The 20,866-nt window shown below is 37.5% G+C and overlaps 1 protein-coding gene and 1 long non-coding RNA gene across 14 annotated transcripts in view; one reads left to right on the top strand and one right to left on the bottom strand.

Moving 5' to 3' along the window:
• LOC128021976 (E3 ubiquitin-protein ligase TRIM39) overlaps positions 1 to 12,559 on the top strand; it is a 76,751-nt gene extending 64,192 nt beyond the window's left edge. For 4 of the 13 annotated variants that reach the window (XM_052609152.1, XM_052609153.1, XM_052609154.1 and 1 more), the window contains 6 exons: positions 8,957 to 9,510; positions 9,623 to 9,718; positions 11,230 to 11,463; positions 11,543 to 11,681; positions 11,774 to 11,809; positions 11,946 to 12,559. In XM_052609152.1, the coding sequence (XP_052465112.1) occupies positions 8,957 to 9,510; positions 9,623 to 9,718; positions 11,230 to 11,463; positions 11,543 to 11,681; positions 11,774 to 11,809; positions 11,946 to 12,493 (1,607 nt within the window). In that variant the 3' untranslated portion in view covers positions 12,494 to 12,559. Of the gene's footprint in view, positions 1 to 7,832; positions 7,932 to 8,373; positions 8,397 to 8,499; positions 8,584 to 8,956; positions 9,511 to 9,622; positions 9,719 to 11,229; positions 11,464 to 11,542; positions 11,682 to 11,773; positions 11,810 to 11,945 lie in introns of those variants that run through there. The other 9 variants (XM_052609151.1, XM_052609159.1, XM_052609145.1 and 6 more) reach the window with 6 other exon arrangements.
• Positions 1 to 20,866, bottom strand: part of LOC128022000 (uncharacterized) — a 220,653-nt gene that overhangs the window by 62,922 nt on the left and 136,865 nt on the right. The gene's annotated exons all lie outside the window — the stretch shown is intronic.

Raw genomic sequence — 20,866 nt, 5'->3', positions numbered from 1 at the left:
TCAAATATGAGTTTGTCATAATAAATCAGACAAAAATACTCCCCCTCCATTGAACCGATTGGTAACGCCCAACCAATGAGTAACACTGGTAGCACTTTCCTAAAAACAAGGCGAGTGGTGTTTGAATGAGAGGGGTAACATTAGTGCCAAAAATGAACAGAAACGCTGCACAGCGGACTATATTTATCTGCTGGTCAGAGAGGGAATCAAAAAATAAATAAAAAAAGCATGTACTGAGAATAAGGTATGAGAATATTGTGTAATAGCTAAGTACACACCACATATATTTAGCTAGCTAATCCATTGCAATGTATTTAGCTGTAACTATCAGTATAACAAGTTACCAAAGCAGCTGTCTGTTTTAGTTTATTTTTCAATAGTGTCTGTAATTATCAATGACTAAAGTATTCACATCAGTGTTTGTTTTCTTCCTAAATTAATCTGACTTTTGAACGAATTGCATGAATGAACGATAGAAGTGTCTAACTCATTAAAACAGTGAAACGCTGTCGTATACAGGCGGTTTCAATACTTCATTTCTTCTTTTGATAATCAGATTATTATACATCTTTAAAAGTATGCTGTGATTTTTATGAGTTTTATTTAATGAGGATTACTTGGTCAATTAAAATAGATTTTTAAATAGAGAATTTTAAATAGATATTAAGAACAGATTGTATACAGTGCGGTTTAATAATTTGTTAGTTTTTGGTGTTTTAGTTGTATGTCTTAGTGGTTTTGTTCTTATATGAGATGATTCAGATCCAATGTGAAAGTAGCAGCAGATGAAACCAATCAAAAGAAGGACAGGAAGAACATCTGATCAGGTAATGACATACAAACACTAATGAAAAGTTCATTCTGTCAATAAAACTGGCTAAAACTGTAATATGTGTACATCACAGTGAGGGACAGGGTGAGGACAATAGTCAAACAGCAGTTTCAGATGAGCAGGTAAGAATAAAACATTTCTGATAGGGAACAGTTTTTGATATGACAAACTAAATGTACAATTTTCTTTACTGTACACAATATACTAGGGATCTATTTGGTGTGTAACAGTGTTGTAACGTCCGTTTCAGAATGAACCTAATGTTGGAGACAAACTGAGCACAGAAAACAGAGACAGAGAAGATTCAGAAATCATCACCTGCTTAAATCCTGCACATCCTGATCCCAAGTTTATAAAAGTACAGACGAGAGCAAACTATGTGCTACACTTTCAGCAAAAATGTTTTCAGATGTTCCCATGACTGCATTACAGTACCACAGTAAAAGGGGGTTTATGCTTTTATTGTGCAAAAATCCTCTCAAAGAAGACAATGCTTGTCTCTAAGATGGATCCTGTCTTTGTGAGTACTGGTTTTAGAAACTGGAAAAAGGCAGTTGAAAAGTTTACAGCCCATGCTAAAAGCCAATCCCACTGCCATGCGACAACTGTGTATGCTCAGGAAACTGCCATTTCTTGTGTTCAGTCTGTCTTGAAAGACAAAAGAGACGGAGATGCCTTTCAAAGTGTTTTTGAGCAAATGTGATTGTGGATTCTCTAAATCTAGAGTCTATCAAAGTCCCAGAACCAAGGCGACTTCCTAAGCGTTTTAGCACAGATGCAAGCACATACAAGCCAGAAACTGCAACAGAGTATTACAGAGTTGAGTTTTATCAGGAGCTTGATGTGGTTTTCATCAGGAAGATCTGCTGATCTTACAGAAACTAGAGGACACTCTGCTCACTGGACAAACTGATTCAGTGTGTTGTGAGTATCCTGAGATCAGTTCAGTTACCAATGTTTAGGCATAACTACCAATTTGGATCCAGTTTGGAGGCAGCAAACATTCTTAAAGGTTTGTCAGTGGAAGTCTGTGGCCTTTTCAGTGGAGTGGAAACTCTGGTCAGGTTGCTTCTGGTTGTGTGTTAGGAATCAGGACAGCATTTAGTAAAATTGAAAATCAATTGGGAAATCTTTAGGATAAGCAATGCACATGGATTATATAAAACTATACTGTCAGTACATCATAGTGAAATGAAATTGTTAATGAAAAGTCAATTCAGTGACTAACATGGAGTGTCCAAATATATTCACAGTTACAATTTAAATAAAATAATATAGTGATAATATATGCTAATTTTAATCTTAGCACATATGAATTTACTGGTAAAAGTTAATCAACACATCTCTAAAGAAAGAAATCACTAGATTAGACCTCATTTCTGAAAACTAGATAATTGGATGATCAGCAGATGTCTATTATTTCAGAGTTCAGGTTTTGTTTTGTTCATGTCATACAGATGCTTATTACAAGAGCAGTTTCTTGTAGGCTACGCTACATGTTCAGATTAATAGTCTATATATTGATAAATAATTAATACGTTTATACATACGCCTATTTGAAAATGTTTTGAATCTGGTCTACCCAGACACATTTTAATTTTGAAGTGTTATGTCTATTAAAATAAGTCTGTAAATATATAGTAGCCTACTTTTCATGTGTTGATATCTACAGAACTGAAGCCTTATGAACACAGTCGTAGAAGCTAATGCTTGGAAATTATGTTTAAAGTTTTCAAGTCCATCATTATTAGTAGCACACAAGCACCCAATAATCACCTTCGTGCTTTGTTACAAAATTTTAGCCTTCTGTCAATTTTATGATAAAATACAAACAATAAACGTCTATTTTACGATTTTTAATTTGTAGTGAGATAGTTCGTTCAGTAGCTGCATATGAATCAGTGATATTTTCCTCTTTAATATTTGCATCACGAAATAAACATGAATTTTTGAATTTATGTTGAAAGAAAATCTGAACAATTTAATACAAACAAATTTCTAATGAATCGATAAATCAGAGTTAGTTCAAAAAAGTTAAAAGAATTATGGATGCCACAGACTTTTTTTTTAAACTTCACAATATAACATAATTTTATTATCGTAATTTTTACTTTATTCTTAAAACATTATGATGTTAATCTTATTTACTCGGTTATTTTTCAGCGTGGCACAAAAATGCTGCCTTATATGCTATTGCATGCAAACACAATTTTAGCACAGCGGCCAAAAAACAAACAAACAATTAAAAAAAAATAGAGGCGGGATGTTTGTCTTCGGAGTCAATGTTGCAAAAATGAATTTGACGGACTTGCCATTTCCTCCTTGTACGTGCCTTTAGAGAGAAAGGCATCTTTGGGATTACATAATGAAAGAGTTTTTGTTTGTTGAGTTATTTCATTTTAAAATAGTAATTTAAAACGCAAAAAGCATTCTATAGATATATTTATCATGTCGGTGAAGCGCTCCTGCTCAAGACCAAGAGGACAGAAAGTGCATCCTGGGCCGGGTTTCCCGATAACGATTAATCTTAGACCTGAAGAGCGTTTTCTAGAGTAATTTCACGATCGTTCGTTATTGTTCCACGTGTGTTTCCTAACAATGCACTTAACACAGTCGCACGTAGCTGTGCTTTAAGTGCTGCTTTGAGTCGCTGTCCGTTTGTCAAGTGCTGAAATCTCACATTATAGAATGACTCTTCATTGTAGTACACGATCGTTTATTGACGTTAACCTAATGCTCTGTTCCAGACAGACAACTTGGATATAATAACTATAATACAATACAATATTATAGTGTATAATATTATGCTTTACATAATAATTATACTTTATATATTTATATATTATGTTAGGTAAAGTGCTCACCCTCCGCACACACGCTTGGATATACGCATAACAGCGCTCATTTATCTAGGTTAATGTTTAAATTAATGCTGTGGAATGCATGAACTGTGTATTATGTCTGTATTAAGTCGTGTTGGTTTGAGAAGAATACAATTGATCAAACATAATGCTCAGCTCACTGTCTTCCGTTTGCTCGTTCCTTTAATAAACAAAAACTTGAATTTACCAAACACAAAATGTTACAAACATATTTCTAAATTAACTTAATCAAGAAACAGTGCGCAAATGGATTACTCAGTGTTTCTGGATGACCAGACAGTAGTGCAAGTAATAACAAGTTTACTGTTGTATTTTTTGTTAGTTTTTGTTGTTGTTGTAAATCAGATGTAGTGATGAGGAGGGGTGAGCAGTCTGTGTGTGTGTGTGGGGAGGGGTGTTGGGGGTGTCAGAGGGCAGAGTTCAGCAAGGAGACAGCTGAGAGCTCGAAGTAGACAGCGTTTTCTCTGGATGTCCTCAATAGCAGGAAGTGATGTCCCTGTAATGCATTTGGCAGTTTTCATCACCCTCTGCATTGCCTTGTGGTCAGCCACTGAGCAGTTCCCATACCAGACTGTGATTCATCTATGGCGTTATTTCCCTGTCAAATGTCGAGAGCTCATAATTGTAGCGGGAAAGTACATTAATATGATGCGCGAGCGTGAATCTCTCTGCTGGCGCCCGGATTATAATGTGCGCGAGCGCGAATATCTCTGCTCGCACGCGGAATATAATGTGCGCGAGCGTGAATTAGCGCGAATATCTCTGCTCGCGCGCGGAATATAATGTGCGGAGCGCGAATCTCTCTGCTCGCACGCGGAATATAATGTGCGCGAGCGCGAATCTCTCTGCTCGTGCGCGGAATATAATGTGCGCGAGCGCGAATCTCTCTGCTCGCGCGCGGAATATTGCGCAAGCGCAAATCTCTCTGCTCGCGTGCGGAATATAATGTGCAGAGCGCGAATCTCTCTGCTCGCACGCGGAATATAATGTGCAGAGCGCGAATCTCTCTGCTCGCACGCGGAATATAATGTGCGCAAGCGCGAATCTCTCTGCTCGTGCGCGGAATATAATGTGCGCGAGCGCGAATCTCTCTGCTCGCGCGCGGAATATTGCGCAAGCGCAAATCTCTCTGCTCGCACGCGGAATATAATGTGCAGAGCGCGAATCTCTCTGCTCGTACGCGGAATATAATGTGCGGAGCGAATATCTCTGCTCGCGCTGGAACTCGGCTTGAACCGCACATGGAACACATGGAATAAGTTCACTGAAGTTCAATCAGGACGATACATTTGACATTTAACATCAAAACAAATAAAACTGGTTACCTGAGATCGTCAATTCGGTGGATCCATCTCGGCTCGTCTTGATTGAACGTCAGTGAATTTATTCCATGTTATGATCGATGATCAGCTGACTTTCTCAGACCGCATAAAACTGATCCTGCATATTTGCTTTATTCAACATCAAGAAGATCAAGCCCTTTCTTTCGGATCATGCTGCACAACTCCTTGTTGAAGCTCTTCTTCTGTCCAGGCTGGACTATTGCAATGCTCTCTTGGCAGGTCTTCCAGCCAGTTCTATCAAACCTTTACAATTAATCCAGAACGCGGCAGCAAGATTCATTTTAATGAGCTAAATAGAATGCACTTAACACCTCTGTTTATCAATTTGCATAAAATTCAAGGCATTGATGTTTGCCTACAAAACTACCACTGGCTCTGCACCCATTTACCTAAATTTGTTACTTCAGACTTATGTGCCCTCTAGAAGCTTACATTCTGCAAGTGAACACTCACTATTCTAATTCTATTCTTAAAAAAAGAAACTACTTTTCAAATATTTTTGTATTCTATTCTATTTTCTTTTCATTTATTTATTATGCAATTGTGTATGTGTGTATGTGCATGTATATGTGTATATATATATATTTGTGTGTGTGTGTGTGTGTGTAAAGACCTCGAACAAAGCTTGCTCTATTCTTTTTTTTTATTCTGTTTTCTTTTTATTTATTATATTATTTAAAAGCCCATGCTTCGTGTACTGTGTTAACCTAACAGAGACTTGTTATAGCACTTATATTTCATTGCCCTTTTTGTTGTTTTTGATTGCTGCCACTGTCCTCATTTGTAAGTCGCTTTGGATAAAAGCGTCTAAATGTAAATGTAATGTTCCATGTACGGTTCAATATCAACCAATAAGATTCCATGTACTATGTCACGTTTTCAGTCAGTCGTTGAAGTAATATAGAGAGATTCGCGCTGGCGCACATTATATTCCGCGCGTGAGCAGAGAGATTCGCGCTCGCGCACATTATATTCCGCACGTGAGCAGAGAGATTCGCGCTCATTATATTCCACGCGTGAGCAGAGAGATTCGCGCTCACGCACATTATATACCGTGCGTGAGCAGAGAGATTCGCGCTGGCGCACATTATATTCCGCGCGTGTGCAGAGAGATTCGCGCTGGCGCACATTATATTCCGCGCGTGTGCAGAGAGATTCGCGCTGGCGCACATTATATTCCGCGCGTGAGCAGAGAGATTCGCGCTGGCGCACATTATATTCCGCACGTGAGCAGAGAGATTCGCGCTGGCGCACATTATATTCCGCGCGTGTGCAGAGAGATTCGCGCTGGCGCACATTATATTCCGCGCGTGTGCAGAGAGATTCGCGCTGGCGCACATTATATTCCGCGCGTGAGCAGAGAGATTCGCGCTGGCGCACATTATATTCCGCACGTGAGCAGAGAGATTCGCGCTCGCGCACATTATATTCCGCGCGTGAGCAGAGAGATTCGCGCTCGCGCACATTATATACCGTGCGTGAGCAGAGAGATTCACGCTGGCGCACATTATATTCCACGCGTGCGAGCAGAGAGATTCGCGCTGGCGCACATTATATTCCGCGCGTGAGCAGAGAGATTCGTGCTGGCGCACATTATATTCCGCGCACGAGCAGAGAGATTCGCGCTGACGCACATTATATTCCGCACCGAGCAGAGACATTCGCGCTCGCGCACATTATATTCCGCGCGCGAGCAGAGAGATTCGCTCTTGCACATAATATTAATGTACTTTCACGCTACAATTATGCGCTCTCGACATTTGACAGGGAAATAACACCATATTCATCAGTTCAGGATGCTCTTAATCACACACCAGTAGAAGTTCACCAGGATGGCTGAAGACAGCTGGTTCTTCTTCAGTGTTCTGAGGAAGAAGAGGCGCTGGTGAGCGTTCTTGGCCAGACTGGAGGTGTTTGTAGTCCAGGACAGGTCCTCCGAGATGGTTGTTCCCAGGAACTTGAAGCTGGAGACACGTTCAACAACCATCCCGCTAATGTGGATGGGATCGTGCGTGCTTCCTGTCTTCTTCCTGAAGTCTACAATGAGCTCCTTTGTCTTACTGGTGTTAAGGGGCAGGTTGTTGTCAGCGCATCATGTGGGCAGGTGCTGTACCTCCTCCCTGTAGGCATCTCATCGTTGTCTCTGATGAGGCCAATCACCATGATGTCATCTGCAAACTTGATGATGGAGTTGGATCCATGCACAGGCTTGCAGTCGTGGGTGTAAAGAGAGTAGAGGAATGGGCTCAGCACACAGCCCTGTAGTACTCCGGTGTTAAGTGTGATCATAAGATGTTGGACAAGGGCCGGGCTCATGCAGGGCTCTATTGGTTCCCTTGTTTTAATTAGAAGTTACCCCCAGCTCGGCATGCCTCCAAACTGCCCGGGCCCATATGCACCTGTATATCATGCACACCCAGACTATGCCACTGGGGAGACAGATGTGTACTTTAGGTATTGTTATCATGATCATTACCACCTTAAAACCTTCCTTGGGGAAGAATAGGACAATCCAAATGATTATTAATGTACTTATTCATACGTATGCTTATCCATGCATACGTTATCCAGACACAAATAAAAAAAAAAAATGCACAAATTTCACCTCATCTACCATAACTTATTGCCTAACAGTGCTTATTTAAACACCATTTAAATATTGATACGGTGGTGAAAAACATGTGAATTCTGACCCATTTGGCTTTCCATAGAATACACCCTGAGCAGCTCTGACATCACTGTAGTTCAGTGACAGACTCAGAGAAAGTGAAACTTACTTGATCATCAACATGGACGCCAGAAACCATCGAACTCTTTAAACAACTGAATATTGAGTCGTTCAGAGACCCTTGTGAACACATCTGATACTCACAGGTAAGTGATAGAAATATAAGAGAGATTGTCCTGAACAGGTTTCTAATGACAGTGGTCTGGTTTAGTAGGGTTTATGTCAGACTGGAATGAGTTGAACAGAAGCAGGTTTATGCGTGTCAAATACTCAGATAATTTAGATGTTTACTGCACGGAAATTATTTCTGAATTGTATTAACAGTATGTCATTAGATTGAACAAAGTTTGGTGTTTCTGTCATTTTGTTACGCGACATAAAGACAAACAGATAAAACAGGAAGTAAATGACCTGCAGACAAACTGAACACAAACCTGCTTCACTGCAGCTGAAAATCACTTTTACATTACACAATAACTTATGATCATTTAATATATTTTGTGTAAAGATGAATCTAAATTTGGATAAGGAGATATATATGTTTGTTGGATAAATATAAAGCTTGTTCTTTGTACTTTCTTTAAACAGCAGGTCATAGTTCAGATTGCTCAGTAAGTTTACGAGTCTCTCACTTTGTTTCAAACGAATGATTGTGTTTCCATCACTATCAGTTCTCACATTTTAACAAGTTAAACTATCATTTTTCTTTAAAAGGCTGTAAGAGGGAAAAAACAATGGCAGAATCTTCACTAACAGCAAGAAAAACCAGGAGACGGAGTATTGACCATGAATATCCATGTAAGTGAATAACCCAGAAAAACACTTTGACTTTTCTTTTATAATATTGAACATGTACAGTTCAGGAATGTAAAGCAGATCAAATAATTTAACCTTAACAAGAATAATTATTGTACATTTATTTATTTATTTATTTATTTAGGTAAGTGGTTATGTAATGAGCTTCACATTTAGGTTCTGATCAGCTTGTCTGGGTTCATTTTACAATAATAACCAGCTGACTGTACATGATCTCTTTATATTTGAGTTTCTTCAGCACTCTTTGTCTCTAAACACTCTTTACATTCAACCAGCTTCATGAGGTGCATCATGGGATTCTTCATAAACAGTATTGAAGGAGTTCACACTAATCCTAAATAATGTCTCTTTCCAGCAATGTCATCCTCCATGAGTTCACTGTCTGAGGAGATTCAGTGCTCTGTATGTCTGGATGTGTTCACTGATCCAGTCTCGACTCCATGTGGACACAACTTCTGCAAGATCTGTCTGAATAAGTGCTGGGACAACAGCCAGACCTGCAGCTGTCCATACTGTAAAGAAACATTCAAGCAAAGACCTGATCTCAAGATTAATACCACACTCCGAGAGCTCGTAGATCACTGTAAGAAGAAAAGTCCTGAGAAAACAACTGAAGTTCTGTGTGACTTCTGTGAGGAAAGAAAGCTGAAAGCGCTGAAGTCGTGTCTGGTGTGTCAGAGCTCTTACTGTGAAACTCACCTGGAGCCTCATTTGAGAGTGACACGTTTGAAGAAACACAAACTGATGGATCCTGTGAGTAATCTGGAGGACTATATATGTCAGAAACATGAGAGACCTCTGGATCTGTTCTGTAGAGATGATCAGACATGTGTGTGTTCATTCTGCACCGAGACAGACCACAAGAACCACAACACTGTTCCTATAGAAGAGGAGAGTCAAGAGAAGAAGGTAGACGTTATTATTCTGTTAAAGGACTGATATCATGAGGAATCAGATTTTATTTCATATTGTGAGTTTAATCTGTGTTATGATAAATGTGTCTGTGTTGTTCTCTCTATAGACTGAACTGATGAAGACACAGAAAGACGTGCAGCTGATGATCCAGAACAGAATCAAGAAGATTCAAGACATCAAACACTCAGCAGAAGTCAGAAAAGTGAGTTTAACATAATAGAATAAAAGTAGATAGTTAAGTTTGTGGAAAGACTTTTGGGTTTGAAAAGGCCTAGCCAGAATGTTTAAGTAGTTTTAAGAAACTTAAAATTTGAGATCTTTCAGTTTAAAGTAGTTTGAAAGGGAAGTCGTGGCCTAGAGAGTCAGAAAGCCGGACTCCCAATCGAAAGGTTGTGGGTTTGAGTCCCGGGCCGGCAGGAATTGTGGGTGGGGGGAGTGCATGAACAGTTCTCTCTCCACCTTCAATACCACGACTTAGGTGCCCTTGAGCAAGGCATCGAACCCTGAACTGCTCCCCGGGCGCCGCAGCATAAATAGCTGCCCACTGTTCCGGGTGTGTGTTCACAGTGTGTGTGTGTGTGTGTGTGTGTGTGTTTTCACTGCTCTGTGTGTGTGCACTTCGGATGGGTTAAATGCAGAGCAAAAATTCTGAGTATGGGTCACCATACTTGGCTGAATGTCACGTCACTTTCACAAGTTTTGAAGGCAATTATACCTATCAAAACATAAATAGATAATAGACATATAAATAATGATTACCAAGTTACTATCATTTCATTAACATGTTTCCAGCATTATTATCATGTCATTAGCATGATTAGCACGTTGTTAGCATGTCACTAGCATGTTTCAAGCATGATAAGAAAGTGACTAGCATGTCATTAGCAAATTTCCAGCATGATTAGCAAGCAACTAGCATGTTGTTAGCATGATTAGCAAGTGATTAAGATGTATGTAGCATGTTGTTAGCATGTTTAATAAGTGACTAGCATGTTATTAGCATGATTACAAAGTGACTAACATATTTTAGTATGATTAGCAAGTGACTAGCTTGTCATTAGCATTATTAACAAGTGACTAGCATGTATTCTCAGTAGAGAGTTATTAAGCGTTGCTATGGCAGTAGACAGCTAAAATACACCTTAAGTCTTATTGTATAAAATGTTCACCCCCTCAATGAAAGTCTATGGGATTTTAGGTAGTTTTGATAGTTTGGTTTATGAAATCCATAAACCATCCATAAGACCAGTCTGAAGCTCTGACCCGAGTTTGCCGGTTTTAGCTTGAAAGCTCTAGGAGGAGATACATTTTAAAATTTAGTCTCAGAAGAAGAAGAGGATTTCAGTAAGATCAACTTACTTTTTCAATAAATAATAAATGTAAATGTTTTTATTACAACAAACTTCAATTTTGAGAAAATAAAGAGGCAAGAACCGACAGACATAACAATAACAAAATAAACAAACAATCAAACGAATGACAGATGACTATCAGACTAAAATATCCAGCAACAGCCAATAAAACAAGAACTAAAATGTCCAGGGCTTGTTCTGCTCTCGTCCAGGGTGCAGAGTGAAGTTTAATTCTTCATTTGAGGGATTCTGAAAACACATGTAGCCTATGTATGTGAACAAAAATGTATGAGCAATAGTTACACAGATTCTTCTGTTAGCAAACACTGCTAATAATGTGTTGCCTGTCCTGGTTGAGCAGATAAACACAGAGAAGGAGAAAGCAGTCCGTGTGGAGCTCTTCACTGATCTCATCCGCTCCATTGAGAGACATCAGACTGAACTGCTGGAGATGATGGAGGAGCAGCAGAAAGCAGCAGAGAAACAGGAGCAAGAGCTGATTGAAGAGCTGGAGCAGGAGATCACTGAGCTAAAGATGAGAAACACTGAGCTGGAGCAGCTCTCACACACTGAAGATCACCTCCACCTCCTACAGGTCAGTCAACATCATCTCTCTGATCAATCATAATGCAGGATATGACATGCTGAAGGATTTCTCCTCTCTCCTGCTGTAGATTCACTCATCCCTGTGCAGCTCTACAAACACCAGGAACTGGCCTGAGATCAGTATGAAGACTCATGAGAGTCTGGAGACTCTGAGGAGAGATCTGACTCAACTGAAGGACACTATAGATGAGAAACTCACACTAACTGGTACATCAATACACACTGATCAGATAGAAACATGATAGTGTACTCTGTTCTTTAAATATAAGCTTCAGATCTGATTGTTTTCTTGTCATTAGTCTCTACAGAGCTGAAGTGGATGCAGCAGTATGCAGGTACAGTGTGCTGTCTGCACTACACTAGTTTACATTCATACACTCACTGCTTCATTACTGCACTACAATCTGATTCAACACGGGGTTAACTAAAAACATCAGCATCACAGAATATCTGTATTCTCTGTTTTCTCAGTGGATGTGACTCTGGATCCTGATACAGCTCATCCTGATCTCATTCTGTCTGATGATGGAAAACAAGTGAGATGTGGAGACATTACACAGAAACTCCCAGACAAACCAGAGAGATTTGATACATGTGTAAATGTCTTGGGAAAGGAGGGATTCTCCTCAGGGAGATCTTATTTTGAGGTGCAGGTGAAGGGAAAGACTGAATGGGATTTAGGAGTGGCCAGAGAATCCATTAACAGGAAGGGACAGATCACACTGAGACCCAGTGATGGATACTGGACTGTGTGGCTGAGGAATGGAGATGAATATAAAGCCTGTGATGATCCTCTCGTCTCTCTGTCTCTGAGAGTGAAGCCGCAGCGGGTCGGTGTGTTTGTGGATTATGACGAGGGTCTGGTCTCCTTTTATGATGTGGAGTCCAGCTGTCATATCTACTCTTTCACTGCTCAGTCTTTCACTGAAAAACTCTATCCATTATTTTGCCCAGAACCTAATGATGGAGGTAAAAACTCAAGCCCACTGATCATCACACCTGTCAGTTATAATAAATGAATTTACTCAGTTATCAAATGAAAGATTAAAATAATACATTTTGTAATAAAAAATCTGGAAACATTATGTGCTGCTATTTTTTATCATTTGCTTTTCAGTTTTTAAAATCTAAATGATCTTATCACATATTTTTTATGTATATATAATTCTTGTTCAGTAAATAATATTTTTTCAACTTTTCATAAATATTCCTGCTATTTTTCTTCCTGATAATGTGAAATTGGCATCTGTGCAAAGTTGGTGCAATAAAATAATGTCATAGTTAACAATCACTTGTTTACATAGATAGATAGATTCATAGATAGATAGATAGATAGATAGATAGATAGATAGATAGATAGATCTCATATGTATTTTATATTATTTAGTCTCTTATAGGCTGTAGTTTGACAGAATTGTTCTAATTCAACATTGCAGAAATCAATCAAACTTTTTTTTTATTATTGATATTGTCCATCAGATGTCAGCAAAGCTCAAGACTATTTTTTGTCATATTAGTGAATTGATTAATGGTTGTGGAGTAATTAAATGCACAATGTCTATTAAAATAACACACACAGTGTATGTAATGTGTGTGTGTACACTATATATATATGTATACACACGTGCACAAACTCAGACTTACCTCATTTATCATATAATGTCCAGCACAGCAGGATCATCATGTAAAAGGTTCGGCAAGGCTAGGATTTCTCAGAAGATAATAAAAGAAAAAAAGAACAGAAAAACATTTCAGTTATTTCAATGTCAAATAAATAAATACTTACATCGTGCTGCTCTGTGAACCCTTTGAGATTTTAAGAGAACTCATGTAAGTTATACTGGATGCTCTGAGGAGAGAAAATTATATATAAAAAATGGTTTAATGTAAGTTATGCATAAATTACACATGGATGTGTAACTATTTAAAAAAAATGACATAAACAAAAACAAATAGTTCAGAAAAGTAAAAGAAGAGAGTTACAATGACTAAAAGTGAACATAATGAGTAAAGCTGACTAAAAATGATTGTTTGTGCTCTTATGATTGTAGTCGCCATTTCGTCCCACAAATTTAATAAATCTAAATATTACTCTTGTACTGATTGTTAAAATTAGCTGTTGAGCCATATTTAGTTCAGTAATATTTTTAAAGTTTCAGTGGAAACTATCCACCTTCAAATGATATAACATTTAGTCTATTTCAATAAAACTATTTTTAGTTATTGCAGTATTTAAGTTATAGAAAGATAAATATTAAAAAGCACATAAAGGCAGATAAAGGTGCAATATGAAGGATAATTTTTTTTTTCTTTGTAGAATTTTAGTTGAATATACTGTGGCTGATTTGTAGATTTACCTTTTTTAGTTCCTCGAGCACTCAAAAGGATTTCTGAGGCACCTTTAGTTTTTAGAGTATTGTTCTTTTCAGTGAACTATGGTCAGTTATTTCCAAGTTAATGATCATTTTTATTTGTGACTGTTGTGAATTTGACCCTTATCTTTAATTTTTTCTTCTTTCCCTTTATTTACTACATATCCCACAATTCCAAGTAAACTACAATACCCATGCAAGTGCACTACATTACCCAATACACTTCCTGGTCAAGGTCTATAAGTAGACCTCATTTCCTTCCATTGTTTTGTTTTCCTTTGGTAAGGTATGGGTGTTTGAATGGACACCCAACCATGTCCTTTGAGTCCTTTCCTTAAGATGCGTTAAGTAAGTTTGTTTGCCGATTTATTGTTTGGATCGAGTATATATGTATTTGTTGTTGAAATGTTTGTTGATGAATTGAGTTGATTTCTTTTATTCTACTGTTTGTAGTGACTTAAGACCATCTTGTACATGTTGCCCATCCAGTTCATCCTGTCCATCCATTAACATCTGTCCATCTCCATGTTATGGGAATTGTCTATGAATAATCATTTTGAACTTAAAATAAAAAGAGAGCAAAGGACCGGTATCTCTCCGGTGTTTTAATCAGACACACCATCAAGTTTCTACACCTCCGATGAACTTTGGATATATTAACATCTGATATCCCACAGTGACCTTACCTGTTTTGTGTGCTCATTCACTTTATATGTTCATTTCCACTGCTGTTATTTATTTAGTTTTCTGTGAATTCCCCTAAAACGTTTTTCAAAACCCATATTTTTCTGAAAAACAAAATTACATTATTAATCTTTTAATTATTTTAGCAAAGTTTTATAGGCTACTCATAAAACAAAAATAACTCAAAAGAAAACATCATAAATGATATTTTTAAATAAAATGTTTTGATCTTTTCATAAATTGATTTTTTTAAATATATTTAATACAGTGTTCTATAAGAATGAGTCTTAGTTAAAACTCCTAACTGATCATGCTTGACTGTAACAAAGCTGCTCATTGTTTCAGAACCTTTATATTTTTAAATTGTTATCTATTTTTTTTTTTTTTTTTTTTTTTACATGTAACTTTAATCCAAATAATGTAATGCAATTTAAACATTTGGTTTAATTACCAAATTCTATTTTACATTTAAAAATATAACTGCAGGATAACTGCAGTGTCCATACCATGCATTACATCTCAACAGTGTAAGGTGTAGAATTAATTTTGTCATTGTGGAAAAAACAAACAAACAAAAACATTCTGTTTAAACTCTGTGTTACAGAAAGTCAAAGTCTGGGTGGCCAGAAGTTACATCTCAGTGACTTGGTGACCGCATCTCTCTGAAAACACAAAGCATCACTTTCCTGTAGCTTTTCTTTCTATGCATCAAGATGTGTTCTTCATTGTGTCTGACGATTTTTGACTAAAGTTTGTTTGTGGGTGGATGTGTGGATAAATTATGTTCATACTTTAAAGATGGACATTTGCAACAGTGAGGTGATACAGGATATTTCATTTAAGCCATTCGTGGACAAATTGCCCCTTTATATTAATTTAATTAGGCTATAGCCTACAGAATAACAAGCATTATGACCGCACACATAAGGCTTGCCACAAAGAACCGGTTAAAGTAATGATTATGAATGTGTCTAAATTAGCAAGGAGACATTTAATTGTTTAGTAATAAACTGGTGTTTTCTGTGTCGCTGCTGAGATGAAGTTGACCATGTGGACTCGCCACCAGAGAGAAATGCACATTTCATATGGATTACATAATAAGAGTAGCCTATTTATTTTGGTTTGAATATTTTCGTTTAAAAGTAGACATTTCAAGCTTTATGTAATGTATAGTCTATATTTCTCAAATCTGTGAGACACAAGCAGAGTTTCGTCGCCCTCCAGTTCATGTGCAATGCAAGCATGCTGGAGCCTTATTACATTATCTGCTATATATTTGCTTCTTATTTATTAAATACGGGCAATTGATTGATAAAACATTGATCAAAAATAAGATACAATTAATTCAAAATGAAAAATCTTTTAATTAAACTTAATGAAGTCGTCAAAATCATGTTTTGCCAAAAACAGCGCCGTTACTCCCCAGTTTTCTTTGCCGCCTCCATCTCTACTCTCTTAGAAAAAAAGGGTTCATTGGGGTTCTATACAGAACCATAGGGTTCTTTACTCAACTCCAAAGAACCTTTTATGCTAAAAAAGGTTCTATAATGACAAGAAAGAACCCTTTTGGCACAAAGGTTCTTTAGGCTATTATTCATTCATATATTACATTATTCTGCAACATTTTGTATTTGTAATTAAATTATTGTTTGTAGTAACTGATTTTTGGAGAAAAACTGAAATGACACTCTTCGTGTGATATTAATTAACTACGTAAAATGATATAAATATATACATTTTCTAACCCCCATATCTTGAATTTTGTGATCATTCACATGAATTCATAAATGCATTTAAATACACTGAATAATGCAGTGAAAGAACGCACTCAAAATGCACACGCGCCATGCGCACTAGTATGACTTCATCATGTTACTTTACATTAGCCTAGATGCGTGCACTTCTTAGGCACGATTTGTTTAGTTTTTGAATACACTTAATACTGTTAAAAGGCCCATCATTAAAACAAAAAATACAGTTCACATATCACACCTAAACATGCGCGTAAAACTTAATTATAACTAGCTACTAAATTAGTTAAAAATGCCTATCCATATAGAGCTATGATTCGCGAACCCCAAACTGACTCAAATGATTCGCGATGCCGCTACGAACTCCCGAACTGACTCAAATGATTCGCGATCCCGCTACGAACTCCCGAACTGACTCAAATGATTCGCGATCCCGCTACGAACTCCCGAACTGACTCAAATTATTCGCGATCCCGCTACGAACTCCCGAACTGATTCTAATGATTCGCGATCCCGCTACGAACTCCCGAACTGACTCAAATGATTCGCGATCCCGCTACGAACTCCCGAACTGACTCAAATGATTCGCGATCCCGCTACGAACTCCCGAACTGACTCAAATGATTCGCGATCCCGCTACGAACTCCCGAACTGACTCAAATGATTCGCGATCCCGCTACGAACTCCCGAACTGACTCAAATGATTCGCGATCCCGCTACGAACTCCCGAACTGACTCAAATGATTCGCGATCCCGCTACGAACTCCCGAACTGACTCAAATGATTCGCGATCCCGCTACGAACTCCCGAACTGACTCAAATGATTCGCGATCCCGCTACGAACTCCCGAACTGACTCAAATGATTCGCGATCCCGCTACGAACTCCCGAACTGACTCAAATTATTCGCGATCCCGCTACGAACTCCCGAACTGATTCTAATGATTCGCGATCCCGCTACGAACTCCCGAACTGACTCAAATGATTCGCGATCCCGCTACGAACTCCCGAACTGACTCAAATGATTCGCGATCCCGCTACGAACTCCCGAACTGACTCAAATGATTCGTGAAACCGCTACCAACTCCCGAACTGATTCAAATGATTCGCGATCCCTCTACGAACTCCCGCACTGACTCAAATGATTCGCGAAACCGCTACCAACTCCCGAACTGATTCAAATGATTCGCGAAACCGATACGAACTCCCGCACTGACTCAAATGATTCGCGAAACCGATACGAACTCCCGAACTGATTCTAATGATTTGCGAACCCGCTACGAACTCCCAAACTGATTCAAATGATTCGCGAAACCGATACGAACTCCCGCACTGACTCAAATGATTCGCGATCCCGCTACGAACTCCCGAACTGATTCTAATGATTCGCGATCCCCAAACTGTCTCAAATGATTCTGGAACAATGAACACGGGTCTCTTCCATTAGGAGCGCTCATACTGTGCGCCTACATTTTTAATAACGAACTTGAGCTCAAAAAGATGCAATATGTAAAGGGTCCCTTACTTATAGCCTTGTTTGCTGCTCTTTAATTTCATTCTTTGTCATTTATGTGAAATTATGACGTACCACAATTTAACAGTTTTGCTTTATGGATAAATTTGTTTTTATCTGTTGAACACCAAACATAAACAAAAAGAAGTAATAAACTCATTTTTTTCTTTAATTTTACAAAGTAAACAATTTGTTTGCATTTGCAGGAGCATATTCACGCAGCGCTGTCTCGCGAGTGCAATGCACGTTTTTGAATTCCAGCAGTTGAGAAGAGATTGATCCCCGTCTGCTGATTTAAACTGATGGTCTGACAGAAATATTGTTGTGGTAAGTCAGAGAAATAATATTTTCAAGTAATTTACTTTTTATAAGCTTTTATAAACCCATTAGTAATTAAGTTGTCAATGTTTCTACAGCGGATTTACACTAAAACAGAAAGAGCCTGAACCGACCGTGTCACAAGTTTCCTTACATCGGTAAGTTTTGTTGTGCTTGTTGCAAACTGTTAAATTTTGTGTTTTCTGATCCTAAGCTTAGTTTTTAATCTGCAGTATGAAGACATACGGCCAAATCAAGTTTTTTATTATTCTTGACATCCATGAATAAAAGTCATGTGGGTTTGGAACAACAAAGGTAAACCAGTAAATGGAGACAGAATGTTTTTTTGGGTGAATGAATGCTTTAATTCTACTGATAATTGATTTTCAGTTATTTGTGCTATGTTACTTCTAAATATGTTCCTTATATGAACTGTCTTTTGCTCATTTCAGCAAACAAAAAGATGCAAGACTGCAAACTTTCCAGTTCTCCTGTGTACTGATAATCCGGTTTCCACCCAGTCCCAGGAGGTTCGTCTGTTTTATCCTTCTTCACTCAAATGTGTTAAAATTGGTTGGTTATTGACCAGTAATGCAAGGAGATTGTAGATAAACAATAGGAATTGTGTTATTTACTACTTTTTTCAGATTATATTAAACCTGGAAAATACTAGAGAAGATCAATTAAGTTTTCAGGAGCACATTACTGTGATAAATGCTGAACTATGTAAAAGACAACCTGACTACACCAACATATCAAAAATCTAATGAGATGCGCTCTTTTTAAAAGAGTTGATTTAATGACAAAATCAACATGAGAGGTCATGGACATGTTCCCATTTCTTCAGGTTCCACAACTTGAGTATTTGTTTTTAGTGTTGTTTCCTTTCAGTTTAGTATTTCCACTGCATTTTCAATTTTTTTTTTGTCAAAATTGTTTTAATGAATTTTTCTTTCTTTCTTTTTTTGGTAGCTGCTGCATGAAGTGAAGATGCGGTTTAGGAAGGACCTTCATCTTAATCTAGAGACTGCTCTTCAAGTCCTGAACAGTTTAAATTAAATTAAATTTATGCATTTAGCAGACGGGACTTACAGTGCATTCAGGCTATCGATTTTTTTACCTATCATGTGTTCCCGGGCAATCGAACCCCTGACCTTGCGTTTGATAGCACAATGCTCTACCAATTGAGCCACAGGAACACTACTCTTTACTTCAGCAAACTGACAAAAACACAAAAACTGTTCTTTTTTTCCTTAACACAACCATTAGTTGCTTGGTTTGTTGAATGGTTGCTCTAATAAATCTATTTATACCATGGTTTGTCTGAATATTTGATTCTGATTGGCTAAAAGGTGTGCATTAAAATAATTAGATTCACAGATAGTTCCAGTCAGTTTAATTACAATTTAAGTTTAATGTGCTGCTGCAGTGACAAACATGCAAACAAAACACTTGCACACGGAGATCGGAGATTAAAGTAATGTGAACTGAGACATTTTGCATTTATTTTTTTTTATTTTTTTTTACAACCTCAGTTGCATTGCTTCCCTGCCATTCATAAATCCTCTCCTGTGTTCTCATGGAGTAGTAAAGTGTCGATTGTAAGCATACTTCAGAATCTCATCTCTTCAGAAAATGATCTGAACTTGAGTTCCAAACTGTATGACGTTCATTGTGATGAGCAGATATTTGAGATGCCATCATTTTAAAGAATTGCCAGCCACGATCACTTGATTGCATGTAGCTCTGTGAATGTGATAACAAAATAAAATAAAAATGTCTTGCTCTTGTAGAATACTCTTATTGACAGTTGTTTTGTAATATCAGGAGAAATACAAAGATGTTAAAATTGAGAGAGGGCTGCTCAGTTTCTCACAAAAACATTTGCACAATTGAAATGAAAGACTGGAGGCAAAAAAAGCACTGATACATTTTTTTTTTAGCAACCAGCCTTTAGATCTAGCATTCTGCATGCTTTAAATCAGATACAGACATTATGTAGCTTGAAGGAATAGCATTTTTATTTAAATGAACAACAGAGAGAAAGTGAGGAACTGCATGTGTGAATAATGTTTGTGTAGTGTCTCTTCAATAATCAAGCTGCAAGTTTAGTTAAATCAAAAACAGATACATTGATGCTTTTGAGTTTTTCAGTATGCTATCCAAGCTATTTTATTAATGAATATTGAATTGATCACAAAGTTTCTGTGGTCATGATTGTTTGTGAGTTGCGTGTGTAACCTAGCCAGTGAATTGGACCTTTCCACCGTGGTAAAACATGGTCCGTCACATCCCTAATCGTTTGGAAGAAAGTATGCAAGATTCTAAGTTATTTGACAAATAATTTATAGGTTTTTCCAACTTGCAGGAATCAGTAAAGCCAACTCCGACTTATTTTGTAATATGTAGATGTAGATGAAACTCTATTTTCATTATTTGAGATTTTTTTTTTAAATGGTTGGTGTTTTAAGGTTGATTTGTACATTTAAAGCCTTGAATATTTGAAATTACAGTAGCATTCTTTCAGTAATAGTAATTATTTTTATTAATATAAATAAATGACTAGTTTTATGCACTTTGGGTGAGCTTTTTTCAGTATTCATGGGTGAATTTTTTTATGTGAATTATATTTTTACATTTTAGGGTCTTGATGTTTGTCAATTATATGAAATATTTAATCCGGAAAGGACAAAATAAATAATCATGAATGAACCCCTAAAAGGTTCCAAATAAATCCTTTTTGGTTACAAAGAAC

This window comes from Carassius gibelio, chromosome A11, assembly GCF_023724105.1.
Source record: "Carassius gibelio isolate Cgi1373 ecotype wild population from Czech Republic chromosome A11, carGib1.2-hapl.c, whole genome shotgun sequence".
Classification (NCBI taxonomy): Eukaryota; Metazoa; Chordata; class Actinopteri; order Cypriniformes; family Cyprinidae; genus Carassius; species Carassius gibelio.
Note: the sequence above shows the minus strand (reverse complement) of the source record. Positions and strands in the feature narration are given on the sequence as shown.